This window comes from Zophobas morio, unplaced genomic scaffold (assembly GCF_036711695.1).
Source record: "Zophobas morio isolate AGI-343-1 ecotype UQ-CSIRO unplaced genomic scaffold, CSIRO_AGI_Zmor_V1 ptg000012l, whole genome shotgun sequence".
Taxonomy (NCBI): Eukaryota; Metazoa; Arthropoda; class Insecta; order Coleoptera; family Tenebrionidae; genus Zophobas; species Zophobas morio.
This window is the reverse complement of record NW_026972117.1, coordinates 20,325,729-20,336,882: the sequence shown is the minus strand read 5'-3', so window position 1 is coordinate 20,336,882 and position 11,154 is coordinate 20,325,729. Positions and strand designations below refer to the sequence as shown.

Here is an 11,154-nt window from a genome sequence, read left to right as displayed (position 1 = left end):
ATTTCTTAAACATTGTAGGCGTCATATTTGCGTTTGAAACTGGAAATTGAATCACACATTACAATGTCGGAGGGTAGAGAATTCCATGAATCGAAAATTCTGTTTACGATAAAATGTTGTCTAACGGTGGTCTGAAATTTATCTTTGGACAGTTTTAGGCAGTGTCCTCTAGTTCTACTGTTATGTGCTAATGGAAACAGGTGTTTAATAGGAGACTGAGGAGCTTTTAAGGCTTGAAACGTAACAATTAGATCTCCTCTCTTACGACGATCAGAGAGCGTAGGAAGCTGCATCATAGATAATCTGTCCTTGTATTTTGGACGAGTACGTCCAAACGGGATTCTTGATGCTTTTCTTTGCACTGACTCGAGCAGCAGCACATCCTTTTGGAATATAGGAGCCCAGACACTATTAGCAAACTCGAGGATGGGTCTAATATAGGTCCTATAAAATTTACTGACGACGCTAAAGTGACTTTTTGCAAATACTTTACTGAGAAGAAACACCAGTGAATTTGCCTTTTTTACAACACGCTGAACATGCTCAGACCAAGATAGGCAAGAAGTCAAGAACACCCCTAAATCCGATAGTGATTCCGATTTTGTTAACTTGGAATTATCAATGGTATACGTATGTTGCGGGTTATTTTTACCAATATATAGAACCGAACATTTACATACGTTTAGAGGTAATAACCAGACAGAGCACCATTCGCCGATAGCTGACAAGTCGCTTTTCAGGATAGACTGATTGTTGCTGGTGTTGTATATCTTTATATCATCAGCATACATGGCGAAAGGTGATTGAATAATAACTTTTAAATCAGCAGTGTATGCTATGAATAATAGTGGACCTAAAATCGATCCTTGAGGTACACCACTCAGGACCGGTCTATGCTCACTTAGGCCGTCACCAACCTTCACTCTAAACGTACGATCAGACAAAAAGGCGCCAATCCAATGAAGTAGATTCCCTGCTATTCCAAGATTTTCAAGTTTGGCTAAAAGCCGGCGTTTGGGAACCCTATCGAAAGCTTTGGAATAATCCAAATAAACAACATCAACTGGAACTCCAGAATCATAATGCCGGGTCCAGTTTGAGAGACAGCAAAGGAGATTCGAAATTGTGGACTTGCCGGGAAGAAAACCGTGCTGTTCTTCCGGAATAAGATGTTGATCCAATAGGAACTTAATGAGAGTTTCGTAGATTATAGACCCCATGGTTTTAACAATGAGGGAGGTCAGACTAATGGGCCGATAATTACAGGGATTGAACTTATCTCCCTTCTTAAAGATAGGTCTCACGATTGCTGTCTTCCAATCAAAAGGCAAGATGCCTGAAGTAAATGATTGTTTCATTAAGAGACTCAGAGGTAGAGAAAGACATTCGGCACAGTGGGCCAAAACGGACGCAGTAATTGCGTCCGGCCCAGGGGATTTAGAAAGTTTTAGTTTCTTCAACTTACTACAAATGACATCTTCAGGGAACTCAATACTATCGAGGGAGACATTCGGTTTGGGTATTATTGCACATATGAAAACAAAAGTAAACGTCACACACTGTTATGCCAGATCTATAGCACCTGTCATGAATGTCAGAATATTTTTCTGAAGCGTGGTTTCTTCATGGCATCGTGGCCTTCTTCAACATCAGATTTAAACAATTACACGATATTTGATTACGTGTATATGTTAGATTTATTATTAAACCTGCTATCAAGTACTTAAAATACTCGATTATTATCTGCTGCATATAGGCCATTTAGTGGTTTTACAACTGTGATTCATTCGCTTCTTCGGGTCTTTGTTGTGTTTGGTAGGCACGTTTCTCATAAACAGGACCGATTTATCTCTGAAGAGGTATTAGTTAAGCTGCTCTTTCTTCGCAAACGAGGGGTTTGGAAAAGCAAAAATCATAAAACCACCATTTCTGTGTTCGACCAGTATGTATATCAAATAGTTTTCGCATATCTGGATTTGTCAGGCATTTACCACATTTATTTTATTATTTTGTGTATATAAAGTTTACAAGATACCCACTGATAATACTGTTTTTGTTCACAGTACTTCGTCTATTGTTTATTTTATAGAATGGTTCTATTTTCTAGCTCTACGAAGTTAGTCCAATAAGTTTCAGATGTTAGGTGGGTCCAGTTTATCTAGAAATGACTTTTAGATTCGTTTCAGAACAGTATTGAACATTGATGTGTATAGGTATACATGGCGTTAAAGAATACGATCATAAATACATACCGTGTTGTCAAATATGAAACCAATTACAGTTGGCTGTGAAACTACAGTTGCAGAGTTCTCCACTATAGGTCTATCATCCGTCAGCACCAAATATTTGATCTAGTCTAGAGATCTAGGTGACAAAAAGTGATTTGTTAAAGATTGTGTTGACATTGAATGAGACCAGCAGTACCACCCAAAACTCGACACCAACACCCACTCGTTTCATTTTTCAAATTTCTGTAAGTTACATCAATAAACAAATAATGAAGAAATATGTGTTTTATTCAGTAAAGGTCACTAATACTTATGATTGTTCACTTAAAATAAAAATTATTATGCTAACATCTATTATTTGTAGGTCAACAGTCTCTCCACGCCAAGAACGTCTAAATGCCCTACGCAAACTAAAGAACATTAAGGACGAAAACGACGAAGACTACATAGCCCCAGCTCCAACTTACAAACGCTCCAAAACCTGGCATTGTAAAAAATGCGCTCTTAAATTCCCCACCCGTAAGGCTCTTACGACCCACAAAAAGGTCCACACAGCTCAGGAACAAGAAATTCAGACTTACAAATACGACGAAAATCTTGAAGTATACGTATGCAATACCTGCTCGGCAGAATTCCAACACGAAAGTGAAGTAGAAAAGCACATAATGAGAACACACATCGAAACATACTCTTGCGAAATTTGTGATATGAAATTCAGCAATCCCTATAAATTCTCATGCCATGTGCAACAACACAACGAAAACACGAACTACCAGTGTCCAATGTGCTCCTATTCCACTCCACGCAGAACTTGCATTTTGACCCACATTAACAGAATGCACTACCACAAGTTCTACTACTACTGTAACACGTGTGGTAAAGGTTTCAACGACGCTGTTCGTTTCAAAGAACACGAAAACGAACATTTAGGTGTCAAGCCGTTTGTTTGTGTGGTTTGCACCAAGTCTTTTGTGTACTCTCGGTACCTCCATCTGCATCAGCTGCGTTACCACACTGTTGGTATAGTCGGACAGCTTCTGAAAAACCAGTGTTCTGTTTGTTTGAGAGTTTTTTCCAAAAGCGACACTTTGGACAGACACATGGCTAGCAAACATTCCACTAGTTTAGGGCCACGAGTAAAGCGACATCTGTGCGATATTTGTGGGAAAGGGTTTGCCACGAATGACAAAATGAAGATACACTACAGAGTTCATACCGGGATTAAGCCCTACGTGTGCAAGTTCTGTACTAAGAGTTTTATTAAGAGAGATTATTTGATTATGCATGAAAGGGTGCATACAGGAGAGAAGCCGTACGTGTGTCAGTATTGTGGAAAGAGCTTCAATCAAGGAGCACCGTTGAGGATACATGTGAGAGGACATACTGGAGAAAGGCCGTATATTTGCCAGTTCTGCAACATTGGGTTTATTTCTAAAGGATCTCTGAATATGCATCAAAAAGTTTGCCGGATTAACGATTAGACTGCTTTTTTAAGTTGTTAATAAATGTAATGTGAAATAATATATCGTGTTATGTAAGAAACGTTTATTAGTGGCCCTTCTTCTTCATCGCTTGGTGCACGAAGACTCTATAACTTTTATTACTCTATAACACTGAAAATATAAAATTACAGAAATTGTCGACGCGTTTTGTCAACCACATTGGCATTATCTAGATGATACGTACTAAGCTGAAGTGGGATTATAACTGGACTAGATTATATCCTAGCTATCCCGTCATTGACTCCACAAGGGTGTAGAGCGACGAGTTCTGGATAGACCCGGGATCTGAATTCATTACATAGTTTTCAGTCAATCAATAATTAAAGATTTATTTGGTAAAACAAGTCAAAAACTACATAATATAATTCAAATCTAGTTGTTTTGAAAAATAAGTGTTTGATCTGTCAGTTTGTCATTTGTAAAAAAAAATCATTCGTATTTTTTAAGCTTTACCATTGTACTAGATCAAAACGATAATAATGTATTAGAAGTTCTGGAAAATTTCAATAACGAATTCGTATGATCGTGTTATTTGGGAAAGCAACGAAAGCTTGAACCGCACTTGTCAAAGGTTCAACGAATTGTACCCGAACAAAAAAAATGTATCGGAGATGTTCGAAACAAATTACTTACTGATAATTTTAAAAATAGAGGTCAGTCTAAAGTAAAAAAGAGTCCGTTTAAATAGAGAAAGCATCAGCATCTAAATGCAGATGATTTTTCTAAATGAAAGGAATTTACAGAGTGGTTAATAAAAAAAGTCAAGAAGTACAATTATTTTTTGAAAACATTATCTGCAGTGATGAAGCTTCGTTTAGCAATAAGGTATTTTCAGTGGACTCGCTACTCACTACAGGTCTACTCAAAATTTGCATTTGTTCAAACCACGAGGAAACCAAAGAGCTTGGAAATTTAATATATGGGTTGGCATTGTAAATAATACAGGGTTTCTGTAAATGATTATAAGGTCGAAGTAGGTCATGGAAACTTGCCGCCTTTCACTTTATATGAACTTTACTAAATGCGGAAGGATTCACGACAAATACCACACGCATCTGTATTACAAGAAAAAAGAAACAAATTTTTGCGATTTGTTGAAAATGTTCATTTTGTTCAAGGCAAATGTTCACTTTCTTTTTAATTTCAAAAATGTTCTGTAACATTCCGCTCAAGTATCAAATCATTAACAACTTCCTCAGGTATTGAAGGTCTTCCAGGAGAATTTCCCTTTGTCGACACTGCCAATTCGAACAAATCTGTTGATTACATTTCTAATTTGAGCCTCTAACGATGTTTCTTGAATTATCAAATCACGGTATTTGGCCAGATATTCTCGCTTATAAGCGGAGATTTGCATAACATTAAACGCACGGTTGCGGAGTTAGAACTAAAGAATGTGTTTACCATCAAATATATCTATCTAGTACCGATACAAATTTCTCCAAGGAACAAAGGACATTTTTCAAAAATAATAATTTACAGGAATCGTATCAAATAAGGACACTCTGTATTATTGAGTACAATTTTTACCGTTTAGTTAATAAATTTACTACTTTATCTTTAGATTATCAAAGAAGACTTTGAAGACTGTTCAGATGAATATACAAACAACCTTAATACCGAATCCTCTGAAAACTTTTTCTATTTAGTTATTTTGTTGCTGAACTGCCAAAATGTATTATGGCAGAAATGTCTTCTCTATTTCGAAACCATTACATCCGTCTATGACTTTAATAATTTTGAACTCTTTGTTTGGTGTCAGTTCGATTTTTCCAAGCTTCTTAATACCACAAACCTTAGTCTATTTAGCCGAATTTTTGGTTCAAAAAGGCTTGAAACAACATCTCATTAAAGAACATAATTTTCCACTAGCATGGGTGATCTTTTTATGAACCGATTTAATAAGGATTTGTACAATAAGCTTGAATATTTTCCACGGATATGGTCAAGGTATGTGGATGATATTTTTACCATTTTTGATCAGCATTAAGTTCATTCACGAAGAACAAAAGAACAGGAAACTACCTTTCCTTGATACACTAGTTTTTAGAAATAGGAATTAATAAGTTAGAATTTGGTATTTATAGGAAAGATACCAGAAAAAGGCCAGCCTCAATTTGTTGGTCAACAGACTCCTTACCTTTCCTCTGAATAAGCGTCACTTTTTCATTATACCGGGTTCTATAAATGATTGTAGGGTCGAAGTAGGTCATGGAAACATGCCTCCTCTCAGTTTTGGATTTTACTAATGCCCAAGGACTCAGAACAAACTGTATAATTGGTTGCCTAAATGGTTCATATTGCGACGAAATTCCAGTGGGACGGACGGTCCGGAATCTCTCCGATAAAGTGTGGTGGCAGCGTACCTGGGTTCCAATCCCTGGGCCGATTAGTGCTTCTGATATAAGAAACACGTCTGACCGACCTAGGCTTATGCGGCGACCTTCACGCCGCTGGGGGTGAAGGAGCAACAGTCGCTCGGGCGTCAGCTCCCGTTCCGAGAGAGGGAGCGCCGGGGTTGCTCTCAAGCTGGAGACACGGATCTCAGGTGGTGAGTGCTCGCGAAAATAAGAAAATAAAATAAAACGGCTGGAAATATTTTGAATAATAATCGGGTTTATTCCCTGCCACAATAAATCTTACGGCGAATCTTAAACAAAACGGTTTTTCTGGACGGCGACTTCGTCCAGGAAGGGCTCCTCCTGGACCTGGGGGCGGCGACCTTGAACCTGAAAATCGCGCCATGACGGTTTCGGTTTGTGACGACAAAAAGAAACCATGACGGTGGTACGACTTCTCGCTCGGGGGCGGCGATTCAAAAACCGGTACGCCGACAGGTAGGAAACCCAAGACGGTACTTACGGTGGTTTCAGGGCTTCTCCACAGAAGACTAAACTTTTCGAACTGCACCTACGCAAACTTTTCCACACCACTTCCACGCACCTTGAATCTTCAAGGCCGAATTATTTAAAAAATTTCAAAGATGTTCAATTTCATGTTGCAACAGGAACTCCTGACTGCTGAGGAAATCTTGTCAAAGATGTTTGCGTATTCAGCTCAGGTCGTCTCAAATCATCAACAACTTCCTCAGATACTGAAGGTCTTCCAGGAGATTTCCTTTTGTCGACACTGTCAGTTCAAACAAATCCGTTGACGGTATTCGGCCAGATATTCTAATAACAATGAAAGTGTCTTGTTCAATAGAATAAACCATTTTCACTTCCTAGCACAAAAACAAACATTTTTGTTTATAAATGATACTATGTTTGGAATAATTGAAAAATATACCAACGAACATAATTGAAATCCAGTGCCTAATCGGATTATTTCGTCTGCTGTAAAAAACTCAAATCATCTAAATACAGCGGAGCTGTTTCGAACGGTTAGTGGTTCTGTAGAATTATGTGTATATTTTAATCGATAATTATCGATAGCAGAAGATCCTAAGTTAGGTATACAAAAATGTGGATATATTTATAAAATATCTTTTTGTGTTTTAATGGAATGTAATGATATCGTTTCCGATGTTATTTTCAGATTAACTTAAATTTCTATTTTTAATTAATACTTTCTCTCCGGAAACAGCCCGGTCAAAAATCATGTAATGAATTCAGATTGCAGTCTAGTCTCGTTCTTCTACGCTCTTGTGGAGTTAGGGAGATGTAGGGTAGCTAATAAATTAGCTTAGCTGCAATTCCACTTAAGATTACTATTGTCTAGTTAATGCCAGGGTGGTTGGCGAAACGCGTCCACATTTTTTGTATTATCGGTGTTCTATGGTAATAAACGTTACAGAATTGATTAATTCATCTTTATCTCGCAGTGGAGGTAGGTGTAAGATCCGTTTTATTTTGAATACCTACTGTACTCTAGTCTATTTTGTGAAATTTTTACTATTCAGCTACTAAGGGAAAGTTCTTAGATTGGCCTCACTGACTGTTGATACTGTACAAAGTAACCTTACCCCACTTAGTTGAATTAGGTGATTTATTTGTGTCTACAAACTGTCACTAGTCAGTGATACCAACATAAGAGTGCAAGTCTATTTAGCTTGTAGTACAATCCACCCGCAGGTTAGTATTTCTTTTGATTCTCCACTACCTTTTTAACACTGTTCTTTTTTCAGTTGCTGGAGAAGGAATAAACGCGTAAAGGATGAACCGTATTCTCCCGAACTAAATAGTACAGACGACAGTGACTATGAAATTTCTCGAAAACGCAATAAACGCACAATCAACAAAAACAGAGTATGGTCCTGCAAAAAGTGCTCTGAAACCTTCCCTACCAAACGATTATTAGGCACCCATCGCAAAACCCACCCTTCAGAAGACTACGGGGAAAAACACACATACAAGTTTGACCCCACTCAAGAAATCTTCTTTTGCAATACGTGCTCTGCTGAATACCAACAAAAAGAAGAAATCGAAGAACACATAAAATCTCATGAAGAAATCTTCACGTGTACGTTTTGCGCAGAGAAGTTCAAACGGGCCTACAACTACGGTATTCACCTGGCCTCACACAATGAAGACAAAATGTTCCGGTGTCCGTTGTGTAACTATAAATCTCTGAAACGCACTGGCCTATTAACCCACATCAATTTCTTCCACTTGAAAAAATTTTATTATTGGTGCCAGACTTGCGGCAAAGGTTTCAACGACGCTCTTTTGTACAAAGAACATGGAAACGAGCATTTGGGTACTAAACCTTTCGAATGCGTGGTTTGCAGCAAAAGTTTTGTGTACTCGCGATACCTGTATACACACCAAGTTCGATGTCATACAGCTGGAATCGTAGGGCAGCTGCTCAAAAATCAGTGTGCCATATGTTTGAAAATTTTCGTTAGAGACGATTCGTTGAGCAAACATCTGGCTGTTAGTCATGCCAATAAGGGGGCGCCACGTGTCAAAAAACACTTGTGTGACATTTGTGGAAAGGGTTTTGGTACTAAAGATAAAATGAAGATACACTACAGAGTACATACGGGAATTAAACCCTACGTGTGTCAGTTTTGTAGTAAAAGTTTCACTAAGAGAGATTACTTGGTTATGCATGAGAGGGTCCATACTGGTGAAAAACCCTATGTGTGTCAACACTGTGGTAAAAGCTTCAATCAGGGAGCACCGTTGAGAATTCATATTAGGAGCCATACAGGAGAGAAGCCTTACATATGCCAGTTTTGCAATAGCGGATTTGTATCTAAAGGATCGTTGAACGTGCATTTGAAAACATGTAGAATTATTGATTAAATTGTTGGTTGATTTATTTATTGATGTACTTTGATTTGTATGTTATTGATAACGTAATAAACGTATGTTATTTTCATTCTGTTAACTATATATGTTTTTATTAAAAACACTACACTAAAAGCTAGAAACTGGTTTATACACAGGTTAGTACATCCTTTAGCTGTTGGTTTGTCTTGTCTAATAATGTTTTCTTTTTCAGCCAACTCAGACCGCGCTTGCGCATAAAAAATAAAATTGCTTATAAAAAGAGGCCACAAAAATCTGAAGAAAGTAAAAAAATGGATAAAGTGTGGTATTGTAAGAAATGCCATCAAACTTTTTTAACCCTGCGTCTTTTGCGAATTCATCGTAAGAACCATAAATCTGAAGATACCGCCGAAAAACACACCTACAAGTTCGACCAAGTACAAGACATTTACATTTGTAATAGTTGTTCAGCTGAATATCAAATGAAGGAAGAGATTGAAAAACACATGGAAACACACGAAGAGGTGTTTGTGTGTACCATCTGCCAAGAAAAATTTTCTAAAGCGTATAATTATGGTATTCATCTAGCTATACATAGTGAGGATAAGATGTTTAGGTGTCCGCACTGCACTTACAAGGCACCAAAACGCACTAACCTCTTGATTCATATTAATTTTGTCCATTTGCGGAAATTTTACCACAAATGTAGGATTTGTGGTAAGGGTTTCAACGATGCTATTTTGTTTAAAGAACACAATAATGAACATCTAGGGGTGCGTCCGTTTATTTGCGTAGTGTGTAATAAGAGCTTTACTTACTCAAGATACTTGCTAACACACCAAATGCGTTATCATAGGGTAGGAATTGAAGGAACTCCACGTCCCAATCAGTGTAATTTTTGTTCTAAAGTATTTAGTAAAGCTGAAAGTTTACAGAAACATCTTAATGAAAAACATATTAGTGTAAAACCTAGCGAAAAGAAACATTTGTGTGACTTGTGCGGAAAAGGTTTTACTCAGAAGAATAAGTTGGATATACATTACAGAGTACATACAGGGATAAAACCTTACACTTGTGGTCATTGTAACAAGTGTTTTACTAAAAAAGACTATTTAGTGATGCATGAAAGAACTCATACTGGAGAAAAACCGTACTCGTGTGAATATTGTGGCAAGTGTTTCAGTCAAGGGGCTCCTCTGAAAATTCACCAGAGGATTCATTCTGGAGAAAGACCTTATGTTTGTAAATTTTGTAATATAGGTTTTATTTCTAGAGGCTCTTTGAACACACACATGAAAAGTTGTACACCAAAGTAATTATTGTATATGTAGTCGCTTTGATCGCACTTGAAACTAATGTGATATAGGTGAGCTTATGGGGATGTCGATAAAGTTGGTCACTAGTTGCTAACTACTAAGTTAGAAAATTGGAAAAATATTGGACTGTTATGCTGTTAAATTGTATACTTTGTTTTTACATAAGAACTGTTCTGTAGTTGATGTGTTAAACTTCTCTGTATGAAATTGTTATATTGTTATTATATTGTTACACGCAAACAAAAAAATATCGTACGTAAAAAAGGGGTCTTATAATTTTGATCTGTGGCATCGTACCTGTCAAACCGACGAACTGTTAATGAGTAAGTTATTTAAATTAGAAAATGATGCGATATCGCTCCATAGGTTGCCTATTGATAGGCCACTATTGCAAGGTACCATAGCAGAAGGCGAAAAACAGAGGAAGACGAAGGGGATTAGTTTATTAATCTAACCATGCGTAATGATGGGTTTCCGGCATTAAGGTCGGGATATGGAAAAACAGGAAAGCATACCGGGAACAGACTCTTCCTGTACGGCACGGAGGCCCCGAATCAGCCTGAAAAAGTGAACCTGATATTGGTCGAAATGTTGCATACTTTTCAATTAATTACATATGATCGGTCAATAACGCGGCATACGAGGGCAGAATAATGCGTACAAGCAAAGTTAATTAGACTCGTGGTAACTCACACTACAATGTCAGTCGAACGGGTAAGTCAACGACGAGAAAATTGTGGACTTAAGAGAGCGCCGATCGAGTCTTATTTATAGAGGCTTTGCTACCGCCAGGTTGTGACCTCGCTTGAAAGATGGTCAAACTAGTCGTCTTTGGGCGAAAATGTCAACATTGCTTATTAATTGCCAGCGAAGTAATTTGGGGTGGACAGTA

At 37.7% G+C, this 11,154-nt stretch overlaps 3 protein-coding genes across 3 annotated transcripts; all 3 read left to right on the top strand.

The window, feature by feature from the left end:
- The first annotated feature begins 2,569 nt into the window (after window positions 1–2,569).
- On the top strand, window positions 2,570–3,709 carry LOC135128215 (zinc finger protein 239-like). The gene has a single exon (XM_064055111.1). It carries the CDS (start codon window positions 2,570–2,572, stop codon window positions 3,707–3,709), a length of 1,140 nt encoding a protein of 379 aa, XP_063911181.1.
- Window positions 3,710–7,334: 3,625 nt separating this feature from the next.
- On the top strand, window positions 7,335–8,979 carry LOC135128214 (zinc finger protein OZF-like). The gene is made up of 3 exons (XM_064055109.1): window positions 7,335–7,392; window positions 7,461–7,509; window positions 7,857–8,979. The coding sequence occupies exons 1-3, from the start codon at window positions 7,335–7,337 to the stop codon at window positions 8,977–8,979; spliced, it is 1,230 nt and encodes a 409-aa protein (XP_063911179.1).
- Window positions 8,980–9,257: 278 nt separating this feature from the next.
- On the top strand, window positions 9,258–10,716 carry LOC135128213 (zinc finger protein 239-like). The gene is made up of 2 exons (XM_064055108.1): window positions 9,258–10,258; window positions 10,629–10,716. Exons 1-2 carry the CDS (start codon window positions 9,258–9,260, stop codon window positions 10,714–10,716), a joined length of 1,089 nt encoding a protein of 362 aa, XP_063911178.1.
- Window positions 10,717–11,154: the final 438 nt, after the last annotated feature.

Bases quoted from the DNA above. Each gene is read 5' to 3' on its own strand.
- LOC135128215 (XM_064055111.1), top strand. From the start codon at position 2,570: ATGCTAACATCTATTATTTGTAGGTCAACAGTCTCTCCACGCCAAGAA.
- LOC135128213 (XM_064055108.1), top strand. From the start codon at position 9,258: ATGGATAAAGTGTGGTATTGTAAGAAATGCCATCAAACTTTTTTAACC. The intron at 10,259-10,628 runs GTAATTATTGTA...ATCGCTCCATAG, and splicing joins ATGAAAAGTTGTACACCAAA to GTTGCCTATTGATAGGCCAC.
- LOC135128214 (XM_064055109.1), top strand. From the start codon at position 7,335: ATGAATTCAGATTGCAGTCTAGTCTCGTTCTTCTACGCTCTTGTGGAG. The intron at 7,393-7,460 runs GTAGGGTAGCTA...AGTTAATGCCAG, and splicing joins TCTTGTGGAGTTAGGGAGAT to GGTGGTTGGCGAAACGCGTC. The intron at 7,510-7,856 runs GTAATAAACGTT...TTCTTTTTTCAG, and splicing joins TGTATTATCGGTGTTCTATG to TTGCTGGAGAAGGAATAAAC.